Consider the following 16,081-nt stretch of genomic DNA (forward strand, 5'->3'; position numbering starts at 1 on the left):
ATACAATGTGAAGAGCCAAGAGTTGAGGAGCAATGTGGTAAACTAAAGAATAAGATCAATAGATGCACCTCTCTTCCTCATTTTTCCAAGTTCACTTTATCAATAGACATGTTTGTTGGAACTAATAATAATGTTATTAAGCTAACTCTTAGTTCTTTTATGATTCATTTGGATAGAGGTGTGTAAGAGAGAATTTTGGATTTCAATTTGCAGTTTAAGTAACCTGTATAGAGCATGGAGGGTTTTTTTTTTTTTAATTTTTTTTATTAATGATCTTTTTGGATGGATATGAGCTCTATAAAGAGTAAATACTAGTCGCAAACCCTCATAATGCGTGTGAAAAAATGTAATATAATTATTTTATATAAAAATATAATGTAAAATTGTAAATTAAATAGTGCGTGTCATTTAAAAATAATTTTTATTTTTATAAGTTTTATGTAATAAAAAATATAATGTATTTGTATTCAATAACATATATAGTAATGTGTGTGTATAACGTAATTTAATAAAAAGATTTATTAAATTTACAAGCACATCTTTGCTTTACTTGTTTTCTAGAGTTTCCAAGCCCCATCCTCTAGAAAATTTACAAGCAAATCTTATATTTAGAAGGCTAACAAGTGTTGATAGATTATACTAAATAGTCAATAATAGAATAATGTACAATTTATGGGAATGAAGTTATAAGAAACCTTGCCCAAATGGCATCACTAACAAATGTGTATAAATTACACTAGTGTGCATTTTGCAAAGCAGAAAATGCAAGAATTTTTGGGCTTTTTAAGCTTATTTTGGCAAGCCCACACAAAAGAAACCCCTTTTCTCTCTCCTTTGCTTAGTACTTTCAACAAATATGCAAACAGAAAAGCTCATCGAAACACACTCTAAATAGTTAATAATACAATGATGTATGCAATATTGACAATGAAGCTACTTTTAATGACAAGATATGAAACACCATAGTTTAACTCTATAGCAATCCATAAATCATAGAAGTAAGAACCAAGAAGAATTGAGATTGAAACCTTGTCTGCAAGGCATCGTTTGCAGTAATACAAGGGCCGAAACTCATTGAATTCTCTTTGACTAAAACGAATAACAAAAATTCAAATTATAAAAACCAAGAACACCACCAATCACATAAAGAAACTAACTAAATCAATTTTTAATTAAAAAAAAAAAACCCCAAAAAAAAAGAAGTAAATTTATAGGGTGCCACTTACAATTGTGAGGGGTTTGATACTGATGAAGCCGAAATGTGCCTCGTCAGTATGTTCCTCGTCAGAATGATGGATGACTTCCAGACCTGTAGTCAATACAAGAAGAAAGCAAAGAGGGTACCTTCGCCGGCGTGAGGCCAGTTGGGAATACTCTGATGCTTAAATCAGATTACACAATCCAAAATCAGTTAATTCACAGTTTGCTATTTTCTAGCTTTTTGTTCTCTTACCTTCTTCTTCGCACCGGGCTCACTTTTTATACCCTTCCCTGGGTCGGTGCAGTTATGTTCGTTAAATGCTAGGTCGAGCGTTTCTCTCCTGACCGTTACATTTATTGAACAATGATTGCCTCAATTATGGTGTAACGGACGACCGTTGCGCCGCTCTTGTTTTCGTAACGGCTCCTGGTGTAATTAGGGAAGGATAACTATCCGGTGGGTGTTCAGATGTGCTATTAATGCACGTATTTCGCACTAACTATGATGATGGGGTCTTGCCCCTATGTTTGTCTTCTACAAGGACGTAGGATAGGTCGTCTTCCTCACCGACAATCATCGCAAGTCTTGTCGACGATCAATTTCTGGTCTCTGTCAGTTGCCCCCCTCATTCTGTGATCGTCATGAGTTTAGACGATATTCGGAATGTGATTGGACACGAGGATTTAGTTTTCTACAATTTCCAACGCCAGTTGTCCCGATTTAAATGCGACGTGATTGCCTCACCGGGAAACGAGCACGTGTTGACTCTCGGTGGGAGGTGTGTGCGATTTTTCCTCGTTTTTGTCGCGCTTTAATTTTGGGTTTTCCTTTTAGAGAAAATCGTTCCCCTTCCATCCTCCTATTTTGCCTGTCTCCTAGAGCGCCAAGTGGTTCATCTTCAGAAACATTCTGGTAAGGTTTCTTTGCTTTTTGCTTTAATGGTTGGCTTTAAGCATCTTAGTCAAGAGTGCCCTTCGGTCTCTTTTTTGTTTGCCAGGTTGGGAGTTTTTCTTGAGCATTCTTTCAGTCAACGCCCTCCCCTAGGTCTGTTTGTGTCTCGTGATTCTGCTATTAGGCCTGTTTTATTTACTCTTTATCCTTTACTCCACCAGTCTTTAGTTAGGTATCACTTAGGGATGGATCCAATTGAGTATAGGGCAGATGATGTTAGGTAGAGTGAGTTGGAGTCTGGGTTGTCTTCCAACACTGAGTCTTTAAATCAAGTGATTGATACAGCAATTTCTAAGCTACCCTCCTCTTCTTCTTCTCGTCCCTTACATGCCCATTCTAAGTCTTGTTGTTTGAAGGTGAGTCATTTGAAGGGTTTTAGGAAGAAGTTTCAGTTTCCCAAAAGCACTTCTGTCAGGTTGCCTCGTTTAGGTGAGAAAGCTTGCGACTTTTCTCATGGGGAGGTGTGTTTTTATGAGGCCCAGTTTTTGTGTGGCCTTCGATTCCCAGTCCACCCTTTCATTTTGCACCTTTTGAACGCCCTTCAAATTGCTCCTGGTCAACACGTCCCCAATGCTTGGAGGACGGTAATAAGTTGTATGGCCATCTGGGTATCTGCCTGTGATGGAGAGATGATTACAGTAAACAAATTTTTGTTTTTGTATCGTTTGAAGCCATCTACCCATTATGGGTATTTTGAATTTTTACCCTGGGATAAGAAATTCAAAGTAGTATGGGATTTCCCTTCATCCTTCTGTGATTGGAAATCACGGTACTTTTTTGTCTTTGGATCAGGTTAGGAAACCTTATCCGACGATTTGTGGGGGGAAGTCCCAAGATTGCTCCAAAAATGGGAGGTTCCAGCACTTGATGCGTATTCTTGTGAACTCTTTCTGCTCCTTTCCATGCCTTGAATGTTTATCTGATGTTGTTACTGTTCTGGTTTGCAGATCTTGATCGTCTAGATCTCAAAGATCAATATCGCCATCGAGTTCGAGCTGCACTTGATTATGCCCTTGGAATAGAGGACTTTAACGATCTACTTGATCCTTGTCACTTATATGACTACTGCTTAGCCCCTAAGCCGTCAAAATACGTTTTAGAAAAAATTCGTCAAGAAGAGAAGAGTAAGTTCGTCTGTCAACTATTTTACTTCCTTTGACTTCGCCTGTTATCTGATCATCTTTCTCTCTTTTTGCAGAAATGGCGACCCGATACAGTAAAGATAAATATGCTTGGATTAAGAACCTGAAGAGTGAAGCTTTAGCCAACTTGACTTCAGGCTCAAAGAAGAGGAAATTAGCTGACGAGAAGGCTGAAGTTTCCCTTTTGAACCCTTCCGTTCACATTGCTCCTCCCTCTCCAACTCCATCTTTAGAAGTGACTGCTATCTCTCCCCTAGTGACTCGTGCCAAGGGTAAGAGCAAGATTGGGATGAATGTTTGGGACGATCCTGCCACAGCTCTAGGCCGGGCACACAACGTCATTACAAGTGAAGAACTGAAGAGTTTGTCGTCCGTTCCTTCACACGAGCTCGTCAGTCGTCATATCCACAAGCTGGTGCAGGTATGTTGTCCTGATTTCCTTGCTTTACTTATTTGATATGGAGTGTGTACAATCTTCTTTTCCCCCTTTTTAGGTACTTGGAGAGTCTTTGCATATTACGACAGACTATTTGAGTGCGAAGGAGAAGATTGTGATGGCTTCATCAAAGGTAGAATTTGTTGAGGCTGAATGTTCTCAGCTGAAGAAGGATCTGATCGCTGCAATGAATGAACAGAACGAAGCCAATCAGGGAGTAAAGGAGCTCACTAAATTCTTGCGCATGGAGAAAGCTCTTGTCATTCAGAAAGACGAAGAGATCCAAGCTGCCTTGATGAAGACTGACGAGGAGAGGGAGAATGTCATTCAAAAATTCAAGCAATTAGAAGAATTCTCAGACCTCCAATTTTTGCAATATTTCAAAGGGTTTGAACTTTTGCGTCGCTGGACCATGAAGCATCATAGCTTGGCTGTGGACTTCTCTAGCCTGGACTTTGAGAAGATTGACACTGAAGTCCTGGAAGACGAAGCGAAGGAATTGGAGGAAGCTGAGTCTGGGGTGCCGGAGAAGGATAAAGCAGCTGAAGACAGGGAGGATGATGGAGTGGAGAAGGTTGCTGATGAACCTCCAACCCTTCCTTCATAAATATTTATTTTGAAAACAATATATTTCCCCCTTCTATGTTTGGGGGTTTCTTTTTTTAGCAAACACTGGTTACCTCTTGTTTTGAGGTGAATATTTCTCTTTTGTAGAGACGGGTTTCCCCTTGGTATTAGGGCCGTCTATTAAACTACTTATTACCTTGTTGATGCCGTCATGTGTTGTGGCCTCTCTTCATTGAACTTGTGTATTCTTGCAATTTTTTTTTTTTTTAATGCCAGTTGAAGTCTGTGCTTGATTTGGGCATAGAATTAGTAATTGCTTCTCAGGATGATTTTCACTCGTCAGGGGTTTTCTACCCCACGACTTTAAGTTTTCACATATTGGGGTTGGAATTTAATCTTGTCATTCATACTGGCGAGATTTTTATCCTTGTGATTCAAACTTATAGTTTTTACTTAAGTTCGGACTTTAATCTCGTCATTCGTGTTGACGGGATTTTTATCCTTGTGATTTAACAACTAATCAATCCACTAATGGTTAATGGGTCTAATCAAAATTTTGATTTTGAGGTTACAGATAGTGATGTTGATCCAAATAATCATAATCAATGGTGTGAAAACCCTAGAAAAAGAAAAAGGAAAATGCAAACAAATTCATAGTGTGAACATGGAGATCTAACAAAATGGTGGTAGAGTTGAAATTTCAATTCAATACAATATTTGAAATTGTAGAACAAGTGGAAAAACCAAAGTGAAATAAAGGGCAAAAATGAAATCTTGAAAATGGGAAAAAGAAGAAAAGATTAGAAAGATGATTGATTTACCAGTGAGATGAAGATGAGTATTTGAAAAAAATGAAAGCTTGGGAATGGTTTTTCACCAGCTTCCATTATAAACACACATAGAGAGATAGAGAGAGAGAGTCTGTGTTTATGTATGAGTGGGGTTTGGCTTTTTGGCTTCTGGTTCTTCTTCATGTTGGTCTTTCTTCTTGTTTGTGTTTAGAGTGCGTTGGTTGATTAAGGAGGTGTGGGTGTTGCTAAAGTGCGTGGTATGAGCGCATTTTGTTAGTAAAAACATAGAAAATTACACAATATTTATTTGGAGAGTACCATATATGTATATTCTTCTTACTGGTGTCTAATTGCACTGAACCATTGTAATGATAACATTAGACCTTTGATAATGGGGACACATGTCAAATGCATGGGTTTTTTTTTTTTTTTTGAGAGATAATTATAACATGCTGCTAAGCTCACAACTCGAACCTTTTTCCCTCTAAACCCCCAAGCACTTTGTGCATGGGTTTAATGTAACTAGTCACCGAACATTATATTGGACCCAAGCCAAATTCCATTATGAATTTAATTGGTTAGATCCATTGTTATATTTAATAAGTATGAGAACACATTTATTTATTAATTATTCTACTTTAGAAATATTCTATAATTACCAAAACACTCGGTGTACAATCTGCCAATCAAAATTTTCATTCAATACTCTCATTCACTGAATGGGTGAATAGCCTAATAAGTGATCATTTTATGATACATGTTATGGTTATGTCGCTTTATAGAGCATTGGATGGGAGAATAGTCGATAAATTATTAGTTTAGGACACGTGTCATGCCCATATTGCTTTACAGAGCATTAGAATCAAGCAAAACTCTTTAGTCTATTACTATCCTTTGTGTAAATAGAAAAAGTATCCAATATTTCAAATGCTTGCAACATCACACTAATGATGTTTATTAGGCAAAATCAAATTCAAAGTATTTTACTCACTTTACCAATTGAGTTAACAGAAACTCACAAATTCACAATGTAACTTGAATATAGAATCCATGTTTAAGTGAAGGGATGTATCGGTACATTGAATATATAAAATAATTTTTCAATTAGTCCTACATGTAGGACTTATTCTTATATGAGATGAAAGAATAGTAGTACACCAAATTACAAACTTAACTGATGTTTAATGGTATGGATAATACAAATTCAACTATACATGCTAATGTGTCAATGTTTTGAAGTCAACATACGGAAAAAATGGAAAAATATACAGTTTAAATCTTAGGGACTAACAAATTAATCGATATGAGTATAATTTTAGAAGTAATGAATTAAATTAAATATTTCAAAAAGTAACCAATTAAATCTTAGCTCATTTAAGTATAACCACATTGTGTTTGGAGTGTAATTAAAATAGACTATGGATTTTATTTATTATCTTTTCAAATTTCAAGATTTTAATTTGTTATTTTTAAAATTATAGAGTTTAAATTGTAATTTTGCTATAAAAATGGTAATAAATTTATGTATAATTTATTTTCATGACATTATTTATGTTGACTGACATTTCAATTTGTAAAATTTTTGTAGTAAAATTTGACTATAAATTAGTATTAGGCAAAAACACTATTTTGATCTCTACATTTTGGGGTTATAGTCAATTTAGTCTCTACATTTTTGTAACAATCAATTTGGTCTCTGTTACTTTTATCTTGCAGTTAATTTGGTCTCTACCGTTAACTCACTAACGGAAAATGTATACGTGACTAACAGTGTGCATGTTTGGCACACTTGAAGCTTAGGTGGCTTAAGAAATAATTAAAAAAAAATAATTAACATAAAAAAAAATGTCATCTCAACATTTAATAAATAGAAAAAAAAACCATATCAGAAAAGAAAATTAAAAAAAAAAAAACAAAACAAAACAAAAAATTTTTGAACGGATGATTTTTAAGCTAAAAAGAAATTAATTTAGATAAAATAAAACCTCAAAAATCAAAAGTCTCTGTTATTTTCTTTCAATTCAAACTCACGATTAATAGAACTCAAATAGAGGACACACTGACACAATGAAACAGAGCATAAATCAGATCCAAAGCAAAATAAAAATAAGACACCCATATCTAAACGAAATTGACTCTGGATCCTCAATCACAATGACAATTAAAAAGAAAATACAATTTTTTTTTTTTGGTGATGGAAATTAGCAGAGAACCATTGGCCTGCAATCTCCAGTGGTTGTCTCTTCCAACCAATCTCCACTTCATCTTATGGGTAGTTCTTGGGATCTGTCTTCATACCACTCTTCTTTTAGATTTCCTCAGCCTTACATCCTCATGGATGAGGAAATCAGCTTCCCCACCATCATCAACAACGAGATCGTGACCCTAGTCAAGAGCATGCTTGGTACACCACCAGAACTCCTGGAAGATCTCGCCATTTCAGGCAAAGACCGTGACCAAGTTACAAGCGAAACCTACGGCGGTGGCGTGGTCCTGTTTTGAGAAAATATTGCATGAACGCCAACGGACTTAAGCACCAAGGGTTGTCATGGTCTCATTAAGGACAGATAGTGTGTTGTATTTGAGTTCCATTGATTGTGGATTTGGTTCATTTTCCAGCAAATTTTTCTTTGTTTGGTTGTGTTTGGAACGAAAGAAAAGGAAAGAAAATAACAAAGACTTTTGAGGTTTTATTTTTATTTTTTTAAATTCATTTATTTTTGGCTTAAAAATCATTAGGTTTTTTTTTTTTTTTCGATGTGGTTTTTTATATTTATTAATGTTGAGGTGGCATTTTTTTTATGTTAATTAAAATTTTATAATATTACTTATTTCTTAAGCCACCTCAGCTTTAAGTGTGCCAACTGTGCATACTATTAGCCATGTAAACATTTTTCGTTAGTAAATTAACTGTAGGACCAAATTGACTACAATATAAAAATAACATGAACCAAATTTACTGCAACCAAAATAAAAGGACCAAATTGACTATGACACCAATTGAAGTTTTCGCCTAAGTATTATTCATGAATAACTTCATCAAGAGGTGACGTAACGCACTAATTATTTATGGCAAAATATTTAATTATGATAGTATTAGCACGGTCACCATTATTACTGAGCTTTCCGTCACCTTTGTAAGTAGAGGGACCAAAAGATTAGGTTAGCAAGCACCCATTAAGGAGTAATGATATATTTTTGACTCCCAAATATTACATTTGCACCTCTGTATAAAAGTTAGGATTGAACTTTTAATTCACAATTGTTTGAGGTGTGTTACTGACTTACTATTAGATCCATATGATTTCTTTCCCATACGATGCCTCTCCCAGAAACATTTATATACCCATGAAGTCTATCCAGAAAAGAATACAAGGCAAAGGAGGGAGGTATATCTTTTGTTTCTTGTGAAAAAGTTGTTGGTGGTTTGTTTGGTTATCCAATTGGTATTCTATCTATATTGAGACTGTCAAGTCACATAAGAATAGTTGAGAGGAGAAATATGAACTCAGAAATTTATAGATGAGCTATAAAACTTTTTACAATTCATGTATATATTTAGTCATAAAGAATAATGAAATGATTAGTACTCTTTAGTCTTTGCTACCACCATATCATGAATCATGAATAAGTTTGATCTTGTAAATCAGTATTAGGCTACACAAGTTCATCACATTGCTATCGTTTATATAAAAAACCAAAAAAAAAAAGGTTCATCATATTGTACACTTTTAGGGTCATGTTTTCTAGGAGCAAATCAACTCCACATCACATCACATAAAGCACTAATTGTAACATAAGATATTAAAACTTTGTAAAGGGAAAAAAATTTGATGTCATTATAGAGGGTCAAGGCATATCCAATTATTTTATTTTTCCATGACAATGATATGTGAACCAATCTTTTTTATATATAAATTTTGATTAAAAAGTTTTTGGCAAGGCGAAAGGGGAATGAGAGATTCAAAGTAATGACTTCTATTTTATAATACGTGATCTTCAATAAATTGTGCTATCTCTTGAGAGTGAAATTGTGAAAACTATTATGTATTTAACATAATTGTTCCAAAAATAACTACAAGTATACAACCTATATATTCAAATAATATATTGTAGGGACCCAATTTGGATTGACCTTGAGTGATGGGTTTTCAGCCCAATAAGCCCAAACAATAAATTTTTAGAGTATGGGTCCAAGAACTAGTACTGTTTTTCAGGAAAGGTTCTACTCATCAAGTAATAAGGGATACTTTCGATTCGCTCTTTGAGGAAAACTATCCTCGGCTTTCTTTCAGTTGGTCTCTCTCTTTCTTTTTTTTCTTCCTTTTGTTTTTTTGTTCAAAAAGTCCCCTCTGTTTTCTTCGTTCCTATGTTATATACTCCGTTTTCCCCCTGTTTCCATCGTACACGTGTAGTTCTTATCCTGGGAGCTCCTTTCTGTCCCATCCAGTACTTACCGGAACTTTCAGTTTAGTGGTCATAAAGCTGCTTAGTTACTGTTCAGGTATCACCTCCACATTAATGCGGCCAGAGTGTTAGTTGGAAAGCATTTAATGTGGAGGTGATAGCCTTTAGAAGATATTTGCTACCTTTTTTTTTTTTTTTTTTTTTAATTAATAAGTTTTGGCAAGGCGAATGGGGAATGAAAGATTCAAAGTAATGACTTCTATTTCATAATATGTGATCTTCAATCAATTGTGCTATCTCTTGAGAGTGAAATTGTGAAAACTATTATGTATGTATCATAATTATTGCAAAAACAACTACAGGTATACAACCTATATATTCAAATAATATATTATAATTATTTAAAAAACTCTTATAAATAAATGGTTTTTATGATCCAATCATAGGGAGGATAGAATAAAGTTTATTTGGCGATTTGTTTTTATGGACGCACTAAACTCTTCTTCTTCTTCTTCTTTTTTGTGTGTAACTCATATTTTTTTAATGTGAGCCCAATTTGTAGTTTTTAAGAAAATTTTAGTGGTGGAGCTAAGCATGGAAAAGGAATCAAATTCTCACATATTGTTGTTTGGATCAAGATGTCATCCTTGAAATATTAGCAAGACCATTGGATGAAAGCCTTATCCAAAGGGTTTGCAAAAATTGGTTTAGAATGATTCGTGACTCAAACTTGTCAAGGTCCATAATGTAATGATATACAAATATCTAAGTGGGTATTCATCATTGAAAAAAAAAATCAAGGTCTGAATACTTTGCTTTTAAAGTAATAAAATATTACAACACACTTGCTGCACAATTGTTGATATTGAAGATGCCTATGATGGGCTAATACTTCCCAAATCTATATTTGGCAATGATATCCATGTCTATAATAGTAGCACTGGCTAAATGACTAATGAGTTCAAAGAGTTACTATTCACTAGTATTTGATGTGTCCTTCCAGAAGTACAAGGCAGTTTGTTTAAGAATATGTTTGAGTGTCATGTATGTGTTATGGATAGTAATGATGATGAAGTAAATGAAAATGCGACTTGGAAGCAATTGAGCTGTTCTTTCCAAGTAATCTTTCCTAGTTATTCCATCACTTGTTTTGATATTGTCTGTAATGAGGCTTTGAATTGGATGACAAAAAGTATTGAAGAGAGTGATAAATATATAACAGCAATAGACATATCGAGTGTGAAGCTTAGGGAAGGAATTGAGTTGCCATGCAAACCCAACATATGCTACATGGAAATGTTCAATTGCAAGTTATTAGCTTTCAATGGAGTTCTTTGTTTTGCTACTCAAGCTTCCAGAGATGTATTTGATTTTGGACTCTTGAGGGATTGGGTTAAACCTATTTGGATCAAGAAATTTTGAAGAGTTTCATCATCAGCGATAATTTCTTGCCTCTTGCAATATACCAAAGTGACAAGTCCTGTCTAGTAGAAATCATGATAGTACATTGCAAGGACACTCAGGATTTTAAGCTAGCGAGGGCCGGAGTATTAAAAAAAAAAATCTAAATAGACATTCATATATTATTAAAAAATTATAAATACACAAAATCATTGTTTCTAAATATATGAAGATGCAATCATCTACCAACAAAGACAAAAACAAAAACAAAATAATGATTTTTTAATACTAGGCTGGCTAGATTTTTTTTTTTTCCTTAAGTTAGAGAATTTACAGTAGTGATGCTAAAAATTTTAGCTTTTGCCTTTTTAGTACCTCAAAAAGCTATTTTATCTATTTTACTACCTCGAAGAAAACACATGAATTTACAAACCAATCCATTCATCAAATATTTGAAGTAAATTCCACAAAATTTCAGCGTTTTCATCACACTTTCAGATTCAATACACAGCAGGCCAGCCATTTTGTACAAATTTTGTGGTCCACGAAAAGCTATTCAATTAACTTGAAATTAAATAGGGAGAAGCCTTTATGTGTCTAGTATGTACCACCAAAAATTCAGCTCAAAAAGATTTTTCTATAATTTATTAAAAATCATGTATTGTAGCTGACTCAAATCTGTTAGGGACAGATTTACAATTCCAAAGTAAAATTACTATAATCTTAATACTATGCCAAAAACTTTCAGACTTGATTAACCTTAAAGCTACATATTTTAGCACATGATAACAACTATGAATGCAACCAATAACCTCATATAATAGTCATCACAACACGAGTCATTCGATCCTCTAACTCATATAGGTAATTTACCAAACACTTGGCATGCAACAAGCACATGCCCACATTCACATATGTCAAAGCCATTCAAATGCAAAAAAAAAAAAAAAAAAAAAAAAACACTTTGGAATCAACTCATGCAACAACAAAACCCATATAACTACTCTAGGAAACCAAACCTCAAATACTCACTAGTAAAATAGACAACCAAAACACCCCATCAAAGCAAACACCCCCAAATAGTTTGAAATTTTCAGATTTAATAAAAACTCTTGCTGCCCAAATCCTCATAATCCTCTAAACTTCCAATACTCACCAAACCCATCAAGTATATACCATAAACATCATAAACTAACAAAACCCAAAGGATTTCATAGAAGAAATTGAGAGAAAACTTAGATTTTTACCTTGGGTCTCTTGCACTTCAAAATCTCATAGAGTTTTGGCTCTATTAGGAGAATCAATGGAGACATAATCCTCCCTAATAGGGAGGTTTCGACTAGAGAGGGAAAAGAAATGATGAAGGAGATGGGAGCTAGAGTGTGTTTGTGTGTGTTTCGGTGGGTAGGTGAGATAGAAGGATAGAGAAATAGAGAGAATGGGCAGTCGGTCAAGAGGGAAAGAGATATCAAGGTGAAATGAGGAAGAAAAAAGGGGTTGAAAAGCTTAATTACCAATTTGCCCCTCAAGCTTCCACCAAAATGCACTTAATAACTGGGGTGTTACAAGCCCCCCCACCCCCCGGCGGGTCCGTGCCTAGTACACTGGCACAAGTTGTTTATATACAATGTGAACAACCAAGCGTTGAGGTGCAATGTGGTTAAACTTAAAAGAATAAGGATCAATAGATGCATCCTCTCTTCCTCATTTTTCCAAGTTCACTTTTATCAATAGACATGTTTGTTGGAACTAAAAATAATGTTATTAAGCTCGCTCTTAACAAGTTGTTTATATGCAATGTGAAGAGCTAAGAGTTGAAGAGCAATGTGATTAAACTTAAAAGAATAAGGATCAATAGATGCATCCTCTCTTTCTCATTTTTCCAAGTTCACTTTTATCAATAGTCATGTTTGTTGGAACTAAAATTAATGTTATTAAACTTGCTCTTAGTTCTTTTATGATTCATTTGGATAGATGCGTTTAAGAGAAAATTTTGGATTTCAATTTGTAGTTTAAGTAACTTTTATAGGGTATGGAGCCTTTTTTTTTTAAAATTATTTTTTTATAAATAGTAAATACTAGTCGCAAACTCATATGCATGGTTCTCAGAACCGGACCGGACCGGGAGGTCGGACTGGGAGAACTGAAAACCGGGATGAAAACTAGTTTTTTAAGCCTAAAGAACCAGATTTTTTGTTAATTCCGTGAACCCTTAAAACCGGGGTTGGACTGCACAAATCGGTGAGAACCGTGCGGTCCAACCCTTTAGCTTATTTATTTATTTTTTATTTATTTATTTTTATAAAAACAACTTAACACAATTTTATTCTACTTAATTAAATTATCCATCTCTTCAAAGATATTCAACTTTACTTCAAAAATTAATCATAAATTTTAATATTTTCATGGTTATTATTTTATTTTATTAACTTTCTTATTTAATTATTAAATATATACTTGAAAATAATTAAATTTCCCTTACATATATAGATATATTAGTCAATTTTGCTAGTTTTATAAATTTAATATCTATATTTAGGCTTTAATTAATTATTAAATTAATTATGACGTCATCCCGGTTCGACCTCAAAAATCTTGAACCTTTCCCTTTTATGGTTCAATGAACGGTCCGGGTCTGAAAACCTTGCTCATATGATGTGTGTGGAAAAATGTAATATAATTATTTTATATAAAAATATAATGTAAAACTGTAAATTAAATAGTGCGTGTGTTATTTAAAAATAATTTCTATATTTATAAGTTTTATGTAATAGAACATATAATGTATTTTGTATTCAATAACAATATATAGTAGTAATGTGTGTGTGTGTGTGTGTGTGTGTGTATACATAACGTAATTTAATAAATTATTTAAATTATATAATTATAATATTATTTTATATAAATGGAGAAAATGTTATTAAAAGGATTTTTTTTTTAAATATTCCATAATCAATCGACTAATTTGAACATACGTAAGAATATTAAAAAAAAATGTACATCACCATTTCCATGGAACACATGTAAAATGTGTTATTAATCTAAATATAAGTATAATGTCTATATTATGTAACTTGAATTTTAAGGCATTCTTATGAATATTTATAATTTTTATTGCTTTTTTAGGACCCATATCTCTAAGTTTTAATACCTATTTTGTTTGTACTTAAACATAGGGGTGTAGGGGCATTTTTGAACAAAAAAATGAGGATCCTAAACAGAAGAAGCTCCTTAAATAGTAGTATAGAATAAGAATAATACAAATAACAAAACTCATTTTGAGTTCATACACCTTGGACCTAGGCTACTAATGTTTGCCTTTCACGTGCTTTAGTTTCGTCTGCAAGCTCTGTCTCTTGCACTAATTTGATTGGTTTTTGGCTGACAGACTTGAGCCATGACTGAAAAAATGGGAAAAACACTCAAGAAATTATCCCATTGAAGGCCATACCAATCAATTTGTGGAGAGAACATTTGAAAATTTATAAAGAAAAAAAAATATTACAAGTGAAGAGGTAAGGAGGTTATTATCTATTGATGACTGTCAGAATTCCATATAATAGCAGCATGTGAAAGGTCTATATTAATTGAGAGTCACACGGTAGAATTGGAGATAGAGTAACACTTGAATTTAAAGAGAGGCTCAATAAATATCAATAGGTAAATCTAAAAATAAAAAAGAAAGAAAGAATATAAATGATGACAGGGCGCTAATGTGGCTTAACAGGAGCGTAATAATAATAAATACTACACTTCAATTATATATATATATATATATATATATATATATATTGATTAATTGATTGGATCTAGTTCTGAAATTTAGGATTGTAAGTTAGTTTGAGCTCAACTTTGAGTCTAAAAACTTATAAGCAATTTGGTCCGTAGTTTGATTTTTTTTTTTTTTTTAACCCTAGCTTTCTATTGTTGCCCTTAGGTTTTTATTTTTATTAATAATTACTTTTAGGTCACCCATCCATTTTTGGAGATCCATTAGATTTTAGGTTACAAAGATAACATGTAACTTTCTTCTTCTTTCTCAAACCCTTTCCCTAGTTGAGAGATGACTTATGTGCCTTGCATAGTAAGTCACAAACAATAGTCTTACCAGTTACAAATTCATAGGATAAATTACCAGCAACAGGCAATAGGATTTAGCTAAGTACCAACAATTTTTAGCTAGGTTCAGACCAATTTCTTTAAAAATGGTATTTTCAGGCTTGTTTGTTAATATACCATCCCATGTACGAAAACAAATTTCACCTACAAGCTGAATCCTAGATTTCAAATATTGAAATGATAATTGTGGGGGATTTTTCCCGCCGCAAGCTCTTTGTCCGCTTTGGGAAGCCAAGCTCGCACGGTTTTGTTCTCAAGCGACGTGGGAGTTCAGGATTTTCACCTCACCAAGCGCTGACCTTGTAGTGGAATGCTTGACACCTTAGTCCCACATCGGCAAGAAATGCGCCCCACTTATGCTTTATATGCCCTTGGAGCTTGCATGAGTATACCACTACAACACTCAGAGTGTAGTAGTGATACACTCATGCTTGCTCCAAGGGCTTATAAGGCATGAGTGGGGTGCATCTCTTGCCGATGTGAGACGTAGTCCAAGCTAAGCGCTTGCTTGCCTGTACTCGGTACTGAGAACCAAAACCTTGCAGACTTGGCTCCCTAAAGAGGACAATAAGCTTGCGGGGGTTGGAACAAAATCCTCCCTACAATAATATATATTGTTATGAACACAGAATATGACCTAGCTACTACTGTTTTTTTCCTTTAATTATTCAATATTTTTGTTGACAACAAAATTAAGTTGAATAATCCAGATCTCCTTCTTGCTGCAACAGATGCCCAATTTGCTAATTTTGTAGAGAGAGCTGGTTATAACTTTATTTGAATGATTAATTAGAATACCAAGCACTCACACCAACAAATGAGCTATTTTTTTTTAACATCTACTAAAGTTACCAACGTACTAGTACAACGGTAAAAGACAGAAGTGTTGCATATCTTTACAAACACCAACTAAGAGGACAATTCTCTCTAACCAAACGCCAATTATGCAATCATACATAAGAATTACAAGTTCTTTTAACAAATGTCAGGCTGACCAATTGTGATCCCCTGCTCGCCTTTTCCATGAACCTATCTTTCTTGAGTTAATAAAAGAGAGAATAGATAT

At 33.9% G+C, this 16,081-nt stretch overlaps 1 protein-coding gene across 1 annotated transcript in view; it reads right to left on the reverse strand.

Moving 5' to 3' along the window:
- LOC112004885 (probable galacturonosyltransferase 3) overlaps positions 1 to 12,340 on the reverse strand; it is a 55,066-nt gene extending 42,726 nt beyond the window's left edge. The window contains exon 1 of the mRNA XM_065774383.1: positions 12,144 to 12,340. Within this exon, the coding sequence (XP_065630455.1) occupies positions 12,144 to 12,209 (66 nt within the window). The 5' untranslated portion in view covers positions 12,210 to 12,340. The remainder of the gene's footprint in view (positions 1 to 12,143) is intronic.
- Positions 12,341 to 16,081: the final 3,741 nt, after the last annotated feature.

Source organism: Quercus suber, unplaced genomic scaffold, assembly GCF_002906115.3.
Source record: "Quercus suber isolate HL8 unplaced genomic scaffold, Cork oak 2.0 scaffold_91, whole genome shotgun sequence".
In the NCBI taxonomy this organism is placed as follows: domain Eukaryota; kingdom Viridiplantae; phylum Streptophyta; class Magnoliopsida; order Fagales; family Fagaceae; genus Quercus; species Quercus suber.